The following is a 20,576-nucleotide window of genomic DNA, read 5'->3' on the forward strand; positions in this document are numbered from 1 at the left end:
TTAGTTCACACGCAGAGAAAGAAATCGCCTTCGGTTGAGTCTGACCATTTGTCCATCTGTTGTCTGCACTGTCTGGTGGTGACAGCGGAGGGACATTCCTAGCTCTGCCTGAGATATTGAACCTTGGATATTGTTCATGAGAGACTGGTGAGCTGCAGCTTTCCCCAGGCTTTGCTTCCGAGTGGCTGTGGTCGGTACCAGGATAACAGGATGATGGTTTTCATGATATGCGAATAAGGCTGCACAAGTATCAGGCTCGCAGACTCCCCCTCTCCTGTTGTGTGGCTCTAAGGAGTAGGTACATGTCATGGCACTGTCAGGCAAGGGATGTCCAGAGGAAGGAATTAACTCTTCATTGTCCTGAACACCCTTCAGAAACTGGGTTTTGCCCCTCAAGCCCTTCTAAGTCTGGGGTTAGGCCAGGCAAAAGCTACAGTCAGGCAAAGAATCATAGACACCGAGAGACAACAGGACTGCTCAAAGTGCCCCAACTATAAAACTGGAGAAATTGAGAGATATATAGCCGCACCAGCAGCATATCTCTTCTTTCTCGTATCCAAAAATGAAAGAAGGGCTTTTATACTCGCCAGAAGCTCAGCTCTGCCCTCACCAGTCCTGGAAGGAGCCTTTTAAAAAGTCCCATATGCTCAGAGACTTTGCGCCTGTTCATTGGGGGATATAGGAAGCCCAGAGCACTTGTTCTTTAGACGTCCCTTTTATGAAGAGGCACATAGTGAGACCATTGATCCCCTGCTGGTGAGGCTTGCTGACCTCCCGGAAAAGCAAAAATTCGACCTTTTCCTGTTAGGCAAAGATCATAAGACGACCCGGATGGTCGCCAGATTCTGTGTACAGATCTGTAGGTGCAGACCATCTCCTGACTCAAACTAGTTTGTCAAGAAAATCCCCAAACGCGGTTCCATGGGTGACTCTGGGTCATCTCGCTACGGTAGCTTATCTTAAAGTTTTAAGTGTCTATACACTTATCGCATTTATAAATTTTAAATTTATTGTACATTGCTTTAAATGTTTGTTTTCCTTCTGGATTGTACCCCCAAGTGTGTTTTATAAGCTGGTCTCCGACCGTAATAAATTATCTATCTATCTATCTATCTATCTATCTATCTATCATCTATCTCCTCATTGCCAGAAGTACAAGTTAGGGACAGTCATGTCCATCCTTCTTATGTCTCTCAGCTACTCCTAGATGTGCCCCCGATGAGGCAGGTGCAGCAATAGAGAGACCCCACCCCAGACCTTGGCTTATGTATCTTCCCCACCAGAGCTGCGCACAAGCAGGTGAAGACTATGCCTGCGTGTAACCTGCCTCTGCTCCTCCCTCTTCAGCCCTCTCCTGGTCCTGGGAGATAGCGGAGCAGCAGGAGGAGATGTGGAAGCACCTGACTCCACACCAGCCTGACTTCTCTCTCCCTCCTCCTGCACCTGTTCCTCATTCTCCAATCCTGAAGCTTCTCCTGCCTCTGGCTCTCGTCTGCTGGCTGTTGCAGGCTCCCCCAGTTTACGGATCCTTCCTTCCAAGTCAGTCTCCAACCTTTTCTCTTGGTGATCAGCACCCCACCTCCAGCCAGTCCCTGGCAATACACTTCCAATGACAGCTTTAGAACAGCTCTGCATCACACCAGGGATTGCCAACCTTTCTGGACCTGGGACCACATTTGGAAACTGGAGAAGCTGTCATGGGCAACCAAGCACATAAAGCAGCCTAGCGCTTGTTTCAGGCCTAATGTAATGGGTTGAGGGAGCACTGCAGGCACCGCCAAGGCCAAGAGCCAGGAGTGATGGGAGTTGTAGTCCAGCAACAGTCACAGGACCATCCGTTCCCCATCCTTGAGGCAGTGGATTGCGGCGTAAATAGCTCTTCAGACAGGTGTTCCTTATCATGCAGGTCAAAATAAAACCAACCTGGTTATGTTCCATGCAGGATCAAGAGCGCAGAGGGATTGAACTTTCCGAAATTCATGTTCTGGAGGAAAACTTTCTGACCGCGGCCCAGTGGAAGTCGAAATACAGAGCTCTCGCTCAGGTATACGTGGGTCTCGAATCACACAGTGTTAATAGCCATAGAATACTTCAGCTCTGGTTTCTTTAAGGGGAAAAAATGAAATCAAAAGCGAAATTTTAAATGCTGGAGATGTCATGCAGCCTCCTGTTAAAAATATAAGTTTATAACAGCAGTGGAAATGGGCAGTCACCTCAAATCTGGGAGACCATAAAGCATAAAACACATTTATCCAGTTGCCTTGATAACTCCCTGTTATGTACTGAGACTAGGATCCAAAATGCAGCAGTCTGATTGGTCCTAGAACAATAGGATCCAGAATGCATCAGTCTGATTGGTCCACAGCAGCCACCCAATCCAGCTCCAGGTGGAAGTGAATCCTCAACCTGATTGGCCTAGGAGAACCCCAGAATTAGCCAATCACATGGGGCCCATTGTGTAAATAATGTATATAAAGCAGACATTCTGGGGGAACTTCCATTCCTCCTCACCACTGTGAGCTGAATAAAGAGCATGAAATCCACCCTCGACTCTAAGTATATTTCACTCCCTGTTAATTGAATTTTTCTTTACGCCACAGTGAGTATTTCGTGTCTTATTTCCTCCTAGTGGAACCACTACACAGGCTGCGATGGGAGCCCAGACCCAACTATCCCCCAGGATATCAATACTTTCATGAGCTTGTGGAAAGAAGACCCAAATAATGACATCCAGCTTGTTATTGCAAAGGGCAACCAGGTGCTGGAAGTAAGTCTCTGTCATTTGGGAGAAACGGCTTCCGAATAATACCTTAAGAAGTTGCTCCTGGATCAGGCCCACAGCCCATCTAGTCCAGCACCCTGTTCTCACAGCGGCTGAACAGTTGCCTGTGGGAAACCAGCAAGCAGGATTCGAACACAAGAGTGTCCTCCCTTCCCCTGTGCTTTCTAGCAGCTGGCATTCAGAAGAATTGCTGCAATAAATGAATGTGTAAGATGCTCACAACACTGTGTTTTTATTGCTCCTTGCCAAATCTACAGGAGAGCAAAACCACCCCCTCTCCTTCTCCCTTGATCTCTAGCATGCAGAGTATTATTTTATTATTATTATTATTATTATTATTATTTATTATCAAATAACTGAGAAAGTTTAAATGTCTCCTAGCTAATCGAGAAGTTGGAATTCTTCATCATGGACACTCCTTTCCACGAGCTCTCTGCGAAGCATGTCGCGCAGTACACGGAAACCATCCAGCAACTGCAGTCTCTTCTTCATGACAAATACAACGCAGCCACAGAACAAATGCTGAGGGTAAACAGATGCTGGTATTATTTCAGATCCTTGAGGCGTTGCCTTGAGGTTGCCTGTTGCTTCTTACCACCGGTGTGACAGCCGGGGGGTTGTGAATGCAGCGGCGCTGTGGTCTAAACCTCTGAGCCTCTTGGGCTTGCCGATCAGAAGGTTGGCGGTTCGAATCCCTGACACCTCCCTGCTCCTAGGAAGCTGCATGTTTTCACTTCCTGGGAGGTCAGGTAAGCTGCCTCCAGCCCACCTTCTGCTAGAGCAGCCTTTCTCAACCTGTGGATCCACAGATGTTGTTGAACTACAACTCCCATCACCCTAGCTAGCAAGGCCAGAGCTCAGGGATGATGGGAGTTGCAGTCCAACAACATCTGGGGACCCACAGGTTGAGAACTGCTGCGCTAGAGTCTTGAGGGCTGATGCACACATTATGGCTTGTTTGGTTTGAATTGGACCTAAAATGTAATGTGTGTATGGGCACAAGGGTTTAGAAACCGGTATTATCATGTCGGCAATACATATTGAAGACCGGATTGGCTGCAGCTACTTGCCAGTTATACCTTGGTTTGCAAACTTGGTTTTGCTCCACCTAATGTGTTGAAAGTACCCCAAAGTAATTGGTGTTATAGAATCATAGGACTGTAGAGTTTCTGCAATGTAGGAATTGTGCGCCCACAGCCGTTCCTGGGAGGGCTCGAACCACCAACTTTCTGGCTAACAGCCGCACGCACTGACCCATTGCACCACAATGACAGGAAGAAAAATGGGTGGGATTGTTTGCAAGGATCCTGAGAATATGCCAGTTAGAATTGTGGGAGAGTTTATGGCTTTTCTTCCTGTAAAAATGCACTGAGATATTTTCACTCCTGATTCTCTTTCCTTGGAGGCAGCTTCCATTGGTCATTCCGATACGACTTGCTCTCGAGAAGGGTCTGTGTGCATCACTGATTTGTGCAGCAAGTCATACATATATATATATATATATATATATATATACACACATACCGTATTTTTCGCTCTATAAGACGCACGAGGCCATAAGACGCACCTAGTTTTTGGAGGAGGAAAACAGCAAAAAAAATATTCTGAATCTCAGAAGCCAGAACAGCAAGAGGGATCGCTGTGCAGTGAAAGCAGCAATTCCTCTTGCTGTTCTGGCTTCTGGGATAGCTGCGCAGCCTGCATTCGCTCCATAAGACGCCCACACATTTCCCCTTACTTTTTAGGAGGGAAAAAGTGAGTCTTATAGAGCAAAAAATACGGTGTGTATCTATCTATCTATCTATCTATCTATCTATCTATCTATCTATCTATCTATATATCATTTTCAACAGTAATTAAACATACTTTTACATCTTATACAATTTTTTTTTACTTCCATCAATCACATCTGAAAATTTTCCAGTCTAATCACTTAATATACATTTCTTACTTTCTCTATTACACTTAAATCTCGTAACTAATATCTCTATTCTTTTTCTACTTTGTAACGTTTCATATATTTCTCCTTACAAAACTTCTTGTAGTTCTACTAACGTAATTTGTTGATTACAATTGCTCTTCAGATAGTTCATATACTTCTTCCAATCTTCTGTAAATCTCTGGTCCCGCAGGTTTCAAATCCTTCCTGTCATTTTATCCAGTTCTGCATGGTCCATTAATTTCGTCTGCCATTCTTCTTTCGTCGGAATTTCTTCTTGCTTCCATTTCTGGGCTAGCAATACTCTTGCTACTGTTGTTGCATATAACAACAGTTTGACATCTTGCCTAATAATATCCTGACCTAGATTTGTGCAGCAAGTCCTAATTCTCTCCTTTTCAATGTTCCGTGCAGGAAGCCAGCAGCTATGCAGAATCTGAAAGCGGGAACATGGAAGTTGTCATTAAGGAGCAGAATGTTACACTGTGCATTTGGGCAAATCTCAAGAAAGTTCCAAAGTAAGCGTTTGAAGAGGAGAGGGGGCTTGTTGAAGAGCTTTCCTTTTCACCTGGGAGCCATGATAACACAGTCTGGTCCCATGTCCTGGTCAGGTAACATTTGACATATTGATCAAGTGGAGTCGCTAGATGATGGTTACCTAGGAATTAGCACCATGAATTAGCACTTCTTTCGTTAAGGCCGGATGCTCTATGTTTCAAGCATCTCTCAATGGCCCAGCCTTTCTTTGAAAGCTTTCCAAGGAAAAGATTCTGCAAGATTCCTAAGCACAAAATCCTGTTGCTGAACTCTCCTTAGGTGAGTCCCTTATCTGCAATGACAGGGGTGCATGCCTGCCTGTTGGAATTCTAGATCAGCTGTTTTGTCATTCTTGCCGATCTCTCATGCCTCAGGTGTGCTGTTAACCTTTTAAAAACATTTTTTTAAACGACATCAACCTTTTTGCATTTATCTATTCGTTCATCCATCCCTTGTTAACTAATCATTCATTCATTCATCCCTTCCTTTAATCATCATCATCATCATCATCATAAATATTTATTTATACCCCACCCTTCCTGATTCAGATAACCGGGCTCAGGGCAGCTAACAACAAATTTTAAACACTTAATTGATGCAACAAAAAACAGCATAAAATACAGTATAAAACGTGAATAACAATAAATTCAGGATTCAAAAATCAATTTAGGGGAAAATCCATCCAATAAACATTAGATGATCACCATGGCTAGCTGGCTAAATTAGTCCTATTTGGGCCAGCGAGGAGACCAGGGGAGAATTAGCTGTGGGATCCCAGAGTGGGTATCTTCATAAAAAGGGGAGGGGGAGGGAAGGAAGGGGAATAAAAGATCAGGCTAAATTCAAATTGAAAGCCAGGCGGAATAGCTCTGTCTTACAGGCCCTACGGAAGGAAGTTAAATCCTGCAGGGCCCTGGTCTCATGGGACAGAGCATTCCACCAGGTTGGAGCCATCACTGAGAAGGCCCTGGTGGAGGATAATCTGGCTTCCTTAGGGCCTGAGACCTCTAAACTATGGTTATTTATGGACCTTAAAGTCCTCTGCGTGGCATACCAGGAGAGGAGGTCCCGTAAATACGAGGGCCCTAAGCCACAAAGGGCTACACTGAGAATTAGTGCTACACTGAGAATTGGAACGGCAGAGGTTTCTTTTTTTCTGTTTAAAATTTTATTAATTTTCAAGAAACAGGATATACGCATGAACATAACACTATCAAAACAATTGGTTCCCCCCGCCTCCCCCAGTACAGAAGACTAATACATCAAATTTCCCCATAAATCTGGTGGGTGCCAGTCATTGGGGTGTTCATTTGAATGCCATATTTCAGCATATTTCTGTGCCCAGGGCAGCTGTCTACAAGCTCCATCTGGTACACAGGCTGAGACCCTCCCTGCCCACGGACTGTCGCGCCAGAGTGGTGCATGCTCTAGTTATCTCCCGCTTGGACTACTGCAATGCGCTCTATGTGGGTAAAGGGAAGTTCTCTTTCTGCAGTTCTCTTACTGCACATAACTGTGCCATTGTGGGAAGTCTTGCTATTAGAACTATTGCTTCTTTTCTTTCATTCTGGGAAGTCTCGCTTCTGCTTCTGCACATACTGTTCCAAACACACCAAGCCTAACACACCAAGACATTCTCTCATTCTTTAGTTCATTCCAAGTTCATGAACAAAACAATATGGTCTGTTCTGAACTTGATTATTATATTCTTTCATGTTATGATCAATCATTAGTAATTGTTTTAGTCATGTTATATTAATCTCTAGTTATAATTTAATTAGGAGGATTCATGCCTGTCTAGTTCTAGCTCCATTTCTCAGCCTTTGATCTATCAGTGATAAATAGTTATATGTAATTCCCGCCTTGTACCTATGTTAACCAATCAGCAACAAGATGCTTTGTGTTTGTATCAACCAATCAGCCACAAGCACACCTGTGGCAATGTTTGTAATATTCAATAAAAGAGAGTTCCCGGGGCTTGCCCTGGCAGACGCCTCTCATATGACACCTGCCACTCGTCTGTCGTGATTTCAACCCAACACGTGGGGCTACCTTTGAAGGTGACCTGGAAACTAAATTAATCCAGAATGTGGCAGCTAGACTGGGAACTGGGAGTGGCCACCGAGACCACATAACACCAGTCTTGAAAGACCTACATTGGCTCCCAGTACGTTTCCAGGCACAATTCAAAGTGTTGGTGCTGACCTTTAAACCCCTAAACGGCCTTGGCCCAGTATCCCTGAAGGAGCGTCTCCACCCCCCGGACACTGAGGTCCAGGCTCTGAGGGCCTTCTGGCAGTTCCCTCACTGCGAGAAGCCAAGTTACAGGGAAGCAGGCAGAGGGCCTTCTTGGTAGTGGCGCCCGTCCTGTGGAACGCCCTCCCATCAGATGTCAAGGAAATTAACAACTACCTGACTTTTAGAAGACGTCTGAAGGCAGCCCTGTTTAGGGAAGCTTTTAATATTTGATGAATTACTGTATTTTAATATTTTGTTGGGGAAACCCAGCCACATGGGCGGGGTATAAATAATAAATTATTATTATTATTATTATTATTATTATTATTATTATATATGAACGAAAGAAAGAGAGCATGTTACTGTTTAGATGTGAAAGTTTTTATTCTTCTTTTCCCCCTCCCTCTAATGAGATCCATGGTGTTCAGATTCCACGCTCTCTTTTCTGTTATGTTTGTCTTGTTTAAATAAACACAATTCAGTTTTTCTTTACATATTCATGAAAAGTATAAAAAACGGAAAATAAATTGGCATATAAATAAATGTATCATATATAAAATAACAAATTGTAACTATGCGATGTTTGTATTCATAGGAGATTTACAAAACAGATGGGGGAAAGATATTGAGATGGGTCAGAGTGTGTAAGAGCGTTCTTGTGGTGCATAATTGTGTCTGCATTCTTCGCAACCAGGTTTCGCAGCCAGATCTTTTACGACGACCAGAGGGAGCCGTGGAACGGGTTTGAGCTCCCGAAGGCGCTGGCCATTTGCGATGTGGCGGTGCGCATCTTGCACACCCATTACGACCATTTGTCCCCTTTCCGGACTTTCCCTAGCGAGCCCCCAAAGCTGGAGATGCCACCGATCAAAACGGTGAAATCCGTGAGTAGCGTGGTCAAGAAAGGGAAAAAGGGCCGTAAGCTTGTAGAAGTTAGTCAGGAAAGCAAGACAGAACATCTAAAGGTAAGGGCTGGCTGAGGGGGAAGAAGGCATCATAGTGTAGTAGATTGATAAGGCATAGTGTAGTAGATTGATAAGAGACAAGATTTACAAAGCAAATTGCCTCTGTAGTAGGAATGTACGGTTATTTCCATCGTGGCATTTCACTCACACAGCAGGGACTTCCCCTTCCTCTCTGCTTCTGTGCATCCCAAAAATCTATCCCTGAGGTTGTCCCAAGCCTCTGTGGCAGATTTTACCTCAAGTTTCGCCTCTCTCCACATGAACCTACCCATATCCTGAGATCATCTTCTGAGGCCCTCCTTTGTGTGCCTCCTCTGTGAGAGGTCCGGAGGGTGGCAACATGAGAACAGGGCCTTTTCTGCAGTGGCTCCCCATTTGTGGGAAGCTCTCCCACAAAGCTGCTCCTGCAGGCCAATCAGGTTACTGATTCACTTCATCCAGAAGCCTGATTGGCTGCTCTAGCAGGCCAATCAGGTTGCTGATTCACTTCTACCTGGAGCTGGATTGGGTGGCTCCTGCGGACCAATCAGACTGCTGCATTCTGGATCCTATTGTTCTAGGATTCAGCTCAGTACATAACAATTTTGCTATGGCTAATAGCCATGGATAGACCTGTCCTATGTGAATTAGCCTTGCCCCCCACTTTTAAAGCCATTTAAGCTAACAGTTATCATCACGTCTTTGCGGCATCACGTCTTTGCTTTTGCATTGCGTAAAGAAATCCTTTATTTTGTATGCCCTGAACTTCCTGCCATTAAATTTCATTGGATAACCCTGCGTGGTAATATTACACAGTGGAGTAGGTACTGGCACTAGGAGATTTTGCACCCCCCCACACTTTTGGGGATGTGTAATAAAGGGGGAACATTTTGCCAACTGGTTTCCACAGTTCTCCAAGAGATATTCTGTACCCTTAGATCTTCTGTTGTAACTATGTAAAAGAGCACACAAGAGTAAACCAACGAGATCAGGCTCTATATTTCATGAGTCTAGATGGAATACCTGGCTTATGCCAAGGTGTGTGTGTGTGAGAGAGAGAGAAATCAGATGAATAAATTCAATTTAATGAGGAAGTTAAATATTGTTAAACTAGAGGCTCTCTTTAAGGAGGGAGAGAGGTTTAGCAGAAGTATTTGTGAGTGGAACCTGGTATCTTGCATCAAAGGAGAGTTGGGAATTTCAGGGCAGGGAACTGATCATGTGCACCTACGTGGACATGAAATCAAGGTATTCAAGGAAAATTCAAAAGCTTTAAGCAAAATGAAGAACACGTCAGATACCAGCTGAAGTACCTGCAGCCTTTTCGTTTCATTGACATCTATCTATAATATTTATTTTTTTGCCCTGTAGTGGTAAAATGGTTTATTTTTTATATAAAAGATTTTTAAAAATAGTTCTTTAAATATGGATGTTCTTAATATTTTGGACATGTAGATTGTGTATTGATAATCTGCACTAGTAAAGTTTATTTGAAAACGACTGCAGAGATGAAGTCAAGACCCTAGTCCTCATTGTGCCCTGAGAAGTTTCCCATCCACAGTTCCCCTAACAAGGATCTAGCAGGCCAGCATCTGCAGCAAGGTGTTTGTTTATTGTTTTCAGAGTGCCTTGCATAATTCCTCCATCTCCGAAACGAAGAGCACCAGCGAAGAGGAGGGGAGTGTGGACAAAGTTTTTGACAAGAGCTCCAGCATCTTGAAATCTGTTTCCAGAGGTACTCAGTCAAGCTTTCTGTGCGCTGACTGTTGAATAATGGCGTCGGTTTAAAGCAGGGATGAGGATGTAGTCAAGGAATCGCAAAACTATAGAATCAGAGGGTCATCTAGTCCAACCCCCTGCGAAGCAGGAATCTTTTGCCCCATGTGGGGCTCAAACCCACAACCCTGAGATTAAAAGTCTCATGCTCTACCAACTGAGCTGTCCCAGGACTGGCCCATGTGTTGCTGGACTCCAGCTCCCCATCGTCCCTGGCATCTGTAGACATGATAATATAATAATAATAATTTATTATTTATACCCTGCCCCTCTGGCTGGGTTTTCCCAGCCACTCTGGGCGGCTTCTAACAAAGTATTAAAATACAGTAGTCTGTTAAACATTAAAAGCTTCCCTAAAGAGGGCTGCCTTCAGATGTCTTCTAAAAGTCTGGTAGTTGCTCTTCTCTTTGACATCTGGTGGGAGGGCGTTCCACAGGGCGGGTGCCACAACCGAGAAGGCCCTCTGCCTGGTTCCCTGTTATAACAAGTAAACAGAGTGGTGGTTTGTCTTCCCCAGCCACTCTGGGCAGCTTCCAACAAAGTATTAAAATCTGTTAAATATTAAAAACTTAAAGTCTGTTAAATATTTAAAGTCTGTTAAAGCTTTGCTTGCAAAAAATTAAAAACTTCCCTAAACAGGGCTGCCTTCAGATGTCTTTTAAAGATAAGATAGCTGCTTATTTCCTTCACATCTGAAGGGAGGGCGTTCCACAGGGTGGGCGCCACTACTGGTTCCCTGTAACTTGGCTTCTCGTAGTGAGGGAACCGCCAGAAGGCCCTCAGAGCTGGACCCCAGTGTTCAGGCTGAATGATGGGGGTGGAGACGCTCCTTCAGGTATACTGAGCCGAGGCTGTTCAGCACCAACACTTTGAATTGTGCTTGGAAACGTACTGGGAGCCAACGTAGCTCTTTCAGGACCAGTGTTATGTGGTCTCGGCGGCCGCTCCCAGTCACCAGTCTAGCTGTCACATTCTGGATTAGTTGTAGTTTCTGGGTCACCTTCAAAGGTAGCCCCACGTAGAGCGCATTGCAGTAGTCCAAGCGGGAGATAACTAGAGCATTCACCACTCTGGCAAGACAGTCTGCAGGCAGATAGGGTCTCAGCCTGCGTACCAGATGATATTTAACGTATCAATTAAATATACTTTGACCCCAGGAGATGGTGTCCCTGTGGAACACCCCCCCCCCACTTCACATGTCAAGCAGATAATGAACTACACAACTTTTAGAAGACATCTAAAGGCATCCGTGTATCGGGAAGTTTTTCATGCTTGATGTTTTACTATGTTTTTATATATGCTGCCCAAAGTGGCTGGAGAAACCCTACCAGATGGACAGGGTAATAATAATAATAATAATAATAATAATAATAATAATAATAATGTTTGCCTTTTTAACTCAGTCATTGCAGCTGATAATTTCTGATACAATTGTACCTCGGTTCTCAAACGATCGAAAACCAGAAGTGGGTGTTCCGGTTTTCAAACATTCTTTTGGAAGCCCAACGTCCGACGGGGCTTCCGTGGCTTCTGATTGGCTACAGGAGCTTCCAGCAGCCAATCAGAAGCCACACTTTGGAAGTCGAACGTTTCGGAAGTCGAACGGACTTCCGGAACAGATTCCGTTCGACTTCCGAGGTACGACTGTATCTGGAATATATTTACTGATACTTTGCAGTCAGTGTTTTTGTCAATGTATCGTGCCAAACATGGCCAATGTTTGTTCTCCGCTCTGTGATTTCTGCATTGCAGGGGGCTTGACTCGATGACCCTTTGGGATCCCTTCTGATTCTACAATTCTAGGATTCTATTTGTATATAAAGCCTGAATCAATTTGGGACTCAAAAAATAAATAAATTAGTGGTCAGCAAACTTTTTCAGCAGGGGGCCGGTCCACTGTCCCTCAGACCTTGTGGGGGGCTAGACTATATATATATATATATATATATATATATATATATATATATATTGGGGAGGAATGAACGAATTCCTATGCCCCACAAATAACCCAGAGATGCATTTTAAATAAACGGACACATTCTACTCATGTAAAAACACGCTGATTCCCAGACCGTCCGTGGGCCGGATTTAGAAGGCAATTGGGCCATATCCGGCCCCCGGGCCTTAGTTTGCCTACCCATGCCCCAGACAGTTTGAGTAAGGTCAGTAATAAAAGGTCTTTCCATTAACATGTCCTCCCTGTAGCTATCCAACACAGATTATAGCCAAAGGCTACCTTGCCACAAATAGAAGGGTATTTACAGTGTACTTTATTTTGTGCTGACCCGCTCCCACAAGTTTGCTGACTCACGCTTGACCAGCTGCAGGGGCAAGCACACCCAAATCAACCCTCCCTTGTCCTTTTTCTCTGCATGCATAAACTTGCATACACTAAAAGTGGGTGGGGTTTTCCTCCCCCAGTTCACATCTCATCCCTGCGGATCATCGGCATCAGCGAATCCGAACCTTTGGAAGAGCACGTTGTGGATTTGAACCAGTTCATGCCAGTGGGCGGCGTTTACCATTTCGATGCCCTGAAGCTCCCGCCTCAAGCCAAACTCGTCAAAGGCTGGACCATGGTGGAAGTGAGTTTCATCTTAAGAGGAAATGAGTAGAATTGTGCTTTGCTTGCAAAAAGAGCCCTTCTCACCTGGACACCGGGTTGTTGGGGGTGGAAGGCAAGGGAGAAGATCCATGAGGACTAGGTAAAGGTAAAGGGACCCCTGACCACTAGGTCTAGTCGTGGCCGACTCTGGGGTTGCGGTGCTCATCTTGCTTTACTGGCCGAGGGAGCCGGCATACAGCTTCCGGTTCATGTGGCCAGCGTGACTAAGCCGCTTCTGGTGAACCAGAGCAGCGCACGGAAATGCCGTTTACCTTCCCGCCAGAGCGGTACCTATTTATCTACTTGCACTTTGACGTGCTTTTGAACTGCTAGGTTGGCAGGAGCAGGGACCGAGCAACGGGAACTCACCCCGTCGCAGGGATTTGAACCGCCGACCTTCTGATCGGCTCTGTGGTTTAACCCACAGCACCACCCGCGTCCCTCCATGAGGACCAGTAACTTCCAATTTTGCTAATGGATCAAACATTGCTCCGCAGGTCTCTAGACCAGTGTTTCCCAACCTTGGGCCTCCAGCTGTTTTCGAACTACAATTCCCATCATCCCTGACCACTGGTCTTGCTAGCTGAGGATTATGGGAGTTGTAGTCCAAAAACAGCTGGAGGCCCAAGGTTGGGAAATGCTGCTCTAGACATCCTTCTCATGTTTTATTGGCACACTTGGAATCTAGAAAAAGGGATTTCCCCTTAATATTCTTCCTCAGTCCTCTTCTCTGGCATCTGCCATGCTCCTGCTAGCCAGTACACTGCTCTCTGAGCAGCAAGCCAGGTGGGCAGGTGGAGTAATGAGTTCAAGGTACTGGTGTTCAACTTCCTATACAGCTTGGGACCAGGATACCGAAAAGATGGTCTCCTGTGCTCTGCAGGAGCAGAAATCTTCCAGATGCCACCTTATCAGAAGGTCTGTTGTGCCTAATGTAGGAACTTGGCCTTTAACTTGGTGACCCCTTAGCCTTTGAAACTCCCTCCCACTATGTATCAGACAGGCTCCATCTTTGTTGTTGCCATTTCAAGGCCTGTGGGAAACCTTCCTTTTTGAGCAGCCTTTTAAGTGGAGATTTTTAAAATCTCATTTGGTATCTGCATTGGATTTGAAATTCATTGTTTTAAATGAGATTTTTCTTTTTAAAAACGTGTTTATATATGAAGGATTTGTTTATATATATACCTTTTATTGTGGATTTCACAGTTCTGTTATCATGAAGCGGCTTCACGGGAAGCGATTCATAAATGAAATTTGGCAGAGGAGGGAGATTCAGGTTCTTCTCCAGCTTAAGTTTTGATCTTGATGCTTGATGTGTAACTTCAAAAAGAAGAAATCTGAATGATCACATATTGTACTTTGGCATGTGCACTAACGTACAAATTGTAATATAAGATGCAGCCCAAAGACTGAGAATTCTTAGTGGCTCACATCAACAGACGGCTGAGGGCTGGGCGTCAAATGGCAGAGAATCAGAAAATTATAAAGGTGCAGTTTGGGGATTAAGGTTTTGAGATTGCGCTGTTACAATTTTTGTGTAGACAGCAGCCAACTGTTGAAGTTACACATCAAGTTTTGATCTGGAGAAAAAAAATGTTTTGAGCTATAGATCCTCACATCAAGCATTGGACCCTACTTAAACTCAAATGGATTTCAAAGTTAACTCACAATCTTTACTGGAGATTTAATTCTCAAGGGGCAGATTTTATGTCTTTTTGGCAACAGTCCAGTTATAGCACATTTCCCAAAATCATTATTAAGTATCGAATCAATAGATTGTTATGTTGTACTTCAGGAACTGTTCGTGACTCTTCAGGCTACTGAAATTCATACTTCCAAGCCGAGAAATATATTTGGTTGCTTGGGAATGCGAATCAGAAGTGAGCCCGACTCGCTGGGTGAAACAGGTCCATTTTTCAGACCGCAATGATGTTTCACGCTGCAAAATCAAAGACAACTGTAGACGACTGAGTGATTCTTAACAAACACGACTGTTGCGTCTTCTCTGCTACTTGCCAAAGGTGCTGGACACAGGCTTGGAGATCTATCCCTACGAGGCAACATGTGATGAAAACGAGGATCCTTCTTCCGTGACTGTAGGGCTCACGGTCCGACTGCTTGACAGCGTGATCTATTTTGAAGAGCCTCTGATTGCAAGATGGGATGCCAAAGGTCTGATACGTCCATAAGCGAATGATGCAACCACTTGCTCTACCTGGTGACGCCAATGGAGGGGTAGAGCGTTTGCAGGGGGAGAACTGGCGGATTGGGATTGCTTAATCCTTTCTCGCTCCATCAGTTCTCCTCTGCCACTCTTTCTCCATACAATTATTTTTTACCTCCAGCTGCTGCCTTGCAGGTTACAAATAGGCGTGTGTGTGTGTAGAAATCAGCATGAGTTGCACACCTCCAAGAAAAGGGTTAAGCACCTCCTGCCCACCTCCCCACCAGAGGCATTCCTGGTAAAGTGAAGATGATAGACAGCTAGAACCTCTGTCTACACTTTGCAGTGCGTTTGAATGCCTTGCTAAAAGGATAGAAACAAATACAGTGGTACCTCGGGTTACAGACGCTTCAGGTTACAGACTCCGCTAACCCGGAAGTAGTACCTCGGGTTAAGAACTTTGCTTCAGGATGAGAATAGAAATCATGCAGCAGCGGCAGTGGGAGGCCCCATTAGCTAAAGTGGTGCTTCGGGTTAAGAACAGTTTCAGGTTAAGAAAAGTGTTGGGTTGAAATCACGACAGACGAGTGGTGGGTGTCAAAGGAGAGGCGTCTCTTGATTGATCAAATCAATGGCAAATTCAGAGGGTGTCTTTTTTGAAAAGTTTGCAGCAGCAGAAATTAAAGGTGGAAAACTCTCTAATTGCCCTGGCCCGAGAGTGGGGCCGCAATGGAGTTTCCCGGACTCCTGCATTGATTAGCCGAATGATAGCCTTTGCCACATTTCGGGCACTTTTTAGAGGGTTTAGCCTTAGAGGCAGCACCATCCTTGTGTGCCCCCCCGCCAGGGGCTCTGCATTGCTTGGCAAAATGGCCTGGGCGCTTGCAATTAAAGCAGTTACCCGTAGACCTGGTGGTTGCTTGGATTGCGCCGGCAAGCAAAGACATCACATGGCTCTGGCTACCGACATCCACACAAGCTTGAATCATATCTGCCAGGTCATATTTAGGGCGATGTATGATTGACTGCAATGCCTTCTTGCAATCGGTGTTTGCGTTTTCAAAGGCCAATTTTTTCATCAATTCATTTTGAGCTGTGGTGTTATCAATCTGCCTAGTGACTGATTCTTTCAATCTATCTATAAACTGATGGTATGGCTCCGAATGCTGTTGCTTAATATTTACAAAGGAGCTCAGCGGTTGCCCAGAGACAGGGACTTTCCGAAAGGCGCGTTGTACACAGGTCGCGGTGCGAACAAAATGTACAGGTGTCAGCGTTGCTTGGGCAGTAATATCAGCAAACGGACCAGCGCCATAAAGTTCATTGGCAGTATGTTGCGGATCAGACAGGGCTGAAGCGCTATGTTTAAATTCACTCTCAAACACCACATACTGAGCAGGGGACAAAAGCATGCGCATCAGGTCTTTCCAGTTCTGAGGTAGCATAATGTAACCAGTTGCTATGCCTTCTAGCATTCCTGTCACATAAGAGGATTTTAGACCAGAATCAGCAATGGCTTTCCTTAATTCTCTCATTACAGAATAAGGAAGCGATTCATAAAAAACCTGCTGTTGAGCAGTTCCAGGGTTTGAATAGGTGATAGGGAAAGCAGACGGCATTTCACCTGGCCACTCAGACTCCTCCTCTAAGGACAGGAGCCCTTTCTGCCTGGCCAAAGAGAGCGCAGTGCGCACAGCTCCTATAGAGCAAACAGGGGCTGTGGCAGACGGAGAAGGGATGGGGGGGGAGGAATCAGGCTGAGGTGGAGGGATGGGGGGGGAGGATGCAGGCTGAGGAGGTGGAGACGCAGGGAGGGATTGGCTGGGCTGCAAAGGAGAAGGAGGCAAAAGTTGCGGGTAAGGTGGGGGATTGTCTGCGATGGCTAGAAGTGCAGGTGCCGAGGGAGACACCTTGGGTCCCAAGAATTGGGGCCCTAATTTAGCAACGGCATCTGCACATTTCTGCCAAGTGAGCAGACAATGAATCGGAGCCCTAGGTTCTGCAAAAAGGGTCTTTCCGATCTTTTGCCAAGTCTCTACTTCCAATGAACCTTTCTCTGGATAGGAGGGATATTGGCAAGAAATCTCACATAGCAATTGTTCAATTTCTTTTAAGGAAATATTAACACCCACCTCCCGCTGTCTAACTAAATAAAGCAATTCTTTAGCATGCTCTTTCTGGAATTTAGTCAATTCCCCTCCCATACTCACGAAGTAGCGCGCTGAGACTTTTCCAGTCGGGTGAAGTATGAGGTTTGGCTGCGTAAGGGATCTGGCACGTCGGGGTCACCAGATGTTGGGTTGAAATCACGACAGACGAGTGGTGGGTGTCAAAGGAGAGGCGTCTCTTCGGGGCAAGCCCCGGGAACTCTCTTTTATTGAATATTACAAACATTGCCACAGGTGTGCTTGTGGCTGATTGGTTGATACAAACACAAAGCAAACTGTTGCTGATTGGTTAACATAGGTACAAGGCGGGAATTACATATAACATCAATCACTGATAGATTAAAGACTGGGAACGGAGCTGGAACTAGACAGGCATGAATCCTCCTAATTAAATTATAACTAAAGATTAATATTGAGAGAACATAACATGAAGGAATACAACAATCACGTTCCGTAGATGTGGTCAGCAATGCATTAAGAACAGGTCAGGATACACTGTTTCATGAACTCAATGGGAACTGTTCAGAACATTCTCAGACTCTTGTGCAGAAGCAGAAGCGAGACTTCCCAGAATGCAAGAGGAAAGAAGCAAGAGTTCTCATAGTAAGCATAGCAAGATTTCATAGCAAGACTTCCCACAATGCCACAGTTATGTGCAGTAAGAGAACTGCAGAAAGAAAACTTCCCTTCATCTCCAGAACGAATTAAGTTCTTAACCCAAGGTACCACTGTATACCGTTTCAGAATGAGCAAAGAGCGGAGGGGAAACAGCTTCGCATCTGCCACAGGCAGGCGTCAGACATGCAACATCGGGGAACATTTGTCCTGAACATCTTGAGGGAAGGGAAGGATGGCAGAGAATGTGCTTTGCTAGTTTCTGTCCCGGGGGATCGCCAACTAAAATGGGGGTGAGGAACAAATTCTGGCCAGTGAGCTGGATAGTGACCACACCACCCCCTGCAGGTCATTTTAAAGGTTGCCCACCCATCAGCTGCCGAGATTAGAACGATGTCAGATGACCCAGAGTAATGTTTTGCCTTCTGAATAATATCTTCTGCATCACCAGTTTGAATTCAGACCAGCAGTGCAAAGTTGTATTTGTGCTTTCGGCCTTCCCATAAGCGTTGATCCAAGCAGGGCTTGCTAATCAGCATTGACAGCAAGCCCCACTTGCAAAAGGAGCAATTGAGAATGCACAGTTCTTGGTCGATCCTTTGCAGCCATAACTCTATCTGCCCCACACCTGTTGTCACATGTGGGGCAGATGGGCTGGGGGGTGGGGGATTGGCCTCGTGGGTCAAGCTGGGACCTGTGCCCGGTCCAGTTTTGCTTCCAGGCTGGCATTTGCCCACTGCTAAGCTGAAAGGACCTGGTTCATAATAATAATAATAATAATAATAATTTATTATTTATACCCCGCCCATCTGACTGGGTTTCCCCAGCCACTCTGGTCGGCTTCCACAGAGACCAAAAACACACTAAAATGTCACACATCAAAAACTTCCCTGAACAGGGCTGCCTTAAGATGTCTTCTGAATGTCAGGTAGTTGTTTATCGCTTTGACATCTGATGGGAGGGCGTTCCACAGGGCGGGCGCCACTACCGAGAAGGCCCTCTGCCTGGTTCCCTGTAGCTTTGCTTCTCGGAATGAGGGAACCGCCAGAAGGCCCTCAGCATTGGACCTCAGCGTCCGGGCAGAACAATGGGGGTGGAGACGCTCCTTCAGGTATACTGGACCAAGCTGTTTAGGGCTTTAAAGGTCAACACCAACAGTTTGAATTGTGCTTGGAAACATACTGGGAGCCAATGTAGGTCTTTCAAGACCGGTGTTATGTGGTCTTGGCATCCGCTCCTAGTCACCAGTCTGGCTGCTGCGTTCTGGATTAGTTGTAGTTTCCGGGTCACCTTCAAAGGTAGCCCCACATAGAGCGCATTGCAGTAGTCCAAGTGGGAGATAACTAGAGCATGCACCACTCTTCCTCAAACAAAACCCTCTTCCTTTGTTCCTTTGAAAGCGAAATATTGGAGAACGGACGACATCGGGGATGTGGTGTACAACATGCAAGAGAAAGAGATCGCTTTCAAAATGAACGGCTTCTTTACCGTAACGCTGATGCAGGATGCTCACCTCAACATGCCCTACCAGTCGTGGGAACTCCGGCCCAATGGGACCGACGAAGCCTTCCTCACCATCCTCACCACCTTTGCTGAGGTGCAGATTCAAATCAAGGTACGCAGCGACATCCTGTAGCCCAGTTCCGTCTGAATGTTAACTAGGAAGGAAGTCCTGCACAATGCAATGGGACTTAGGGCCGTAGAGTTTGCAGGATATTTCAGGGGTCTTTTTAGAAACTTTCCTTCTTTTCTTTTTTTAAAGAAAAAGTATTCCTCTAGCCCTTTTACTTGTGGCCATACAAGGAAAAATAGGTGTAGGGACAATTCTACCCAACTTCTTACCCAGTACATTGAGTGGTTAATGTGCATAACAGCTGGCCATTGTGCACATTCACCAGGCCTCATGTAGAACATGCCCATAATCTGTCAATAAGGTTGTGAACCGCCCTGAGATCTATGGACGAAGGGTGTCAAACAAATTCAACAAATGAATAAAATAAAATAAAGGGGGAATTGTGCACATTTCCCAACCAATATGCACAATCTCCAATAGGTGTGTGATCAGGGGAGGGATTGCAAGAGTTTAGCTTCCCAGTGGCCTGTGGTTCCCTGGCAGATAGATGTCAACATGTACATCCTATCTGCCCTGCATACTGATTGGTAAAAGGTAAACCATTAGGTCCAGTTGCGGACAAATCTGGGGCACGGAAATGCCATTTACCTTCCTGCCAGAGCGGTACCTATTTATCTACTTGCACTTTGACATGCTTTTGAACTGCTAGGTTGGCAGGAGCAGGGACTGAGCAACGGGAGCTCACCCCGTCGCGGGGATTCGAACCGCCGACCTTCTGATCGGCAGTTCCTAGGCTCTGTGGTTTAACCCACAGCGCCACCTGCGTAGTGGTTCTTAAATTTATTATTTACATCTGCAATGTAAAGTTAGGTACAGGGTGGCCACCTATATCTTTTTAAGGTCAGGGGTCCTGAATTGGCTGGCATTGCATTTTTCAGCTGCTTTTGCCGCTGTGCCACAACAGAACTATCTGCTCCATTTGACTTGCTGTCGTGGGCTTGTTTACATCCATGCCCATATCAGAGAGACTGGGAGAGAAGGATGTGGCACACCGGCTCCTCTCTGAAAATAGCCAGGAATGTGGAATCGGTGGCTTTCAAGATGTTGCCTGTCTGCAACTCCTATCATCTGTGACCTGTGGCCAGGCTGATGGGAGCTGGAGTCTAACAGCACTGGGCATGCCGCAGATTTGCCGGCTGGCAGTGCGATATTCTCCTATACTCCAGAAGTAACCC

At 45.5% G+C, this 20,576-nt stretch overlaps 1 protein-coding gene and 1 long non-coding RNA gene across 6 annotated transcripts in view; one reads left to right on the forward strand and one right to left on the reverse strand.

Annotated features, from left to right (window-relative positions):
• DNAI7 (dynein axonemal intermediate chain 7) overlaps positions 1-20,576 on the forward strand; it is an 89,261-nt gene that overhangs the window by 57,325 nt on the left and 11,360 nt on the right. For 4 of the 5 annotated variants that reach the window (XM_081022819.1, XM_081022811.1, XM_081022813.1 and 1 more), the window contains 9 exons: positions 1,943-2,044; positions 2,630-2,767; positions 3,164-3,310; positions 5,136-5,239; positions 8,191-8,461; positions 10,064-10,175; positions 12,638-12,801; positions 14,843-14,993; positions 19,169-19,383. In XM_081022819.1, the coding sequence (XP_080878945.1) occupies positions 1,943-2,044; positions 2,630-2,767; positions 3,164-3,310; positions 5,136-5,239; positions 8,191-8,461; positions 10,064-10,175; positions 12,638-12,801; positions 14,843-14,993; positions 19,169-19,383 (1,404 nt within the window). The remainder of the gene's footprint in view (positions 1-1,942; positions 2,045-2,629; positions 2,768-3,163; positions 3,311-5,135; positions 5,240-8,190; positions 8,462-10,063; positions 10,176-12,637; positions 12,802-14,842; positions 14,994-19,168; positions 19,384-20,576) is intronic. The other variant, XM_081022814.1, reaches the window with a different exon arrangement.
• Positions 27-14,973, reverse strand: LOC308486506. Its single transcript, XR_013991107.1, has 3 exons — positions 14,838-14,973; positions 1,924-2,104; positions 27-713 (listed from the first exon to the last, which is right to left on the reverse strand). It is a non-coding gene; the product is annotated as an uncharacterized lncRNA (long non-coding RNA).

This window comes from Podarcis pityusensis (genome assembly GCF_964106645.2).
Source record: "Podarcis pityusensis genome assembly, chromosome: 10".
NCBI classification, from domain to species: domain Eukaryota; kingdom Metazoa; phylum Chordata; class Lepidosauria; order Squamata; family Lacertidae; genus Podarcis; species Podarcis pityusensis.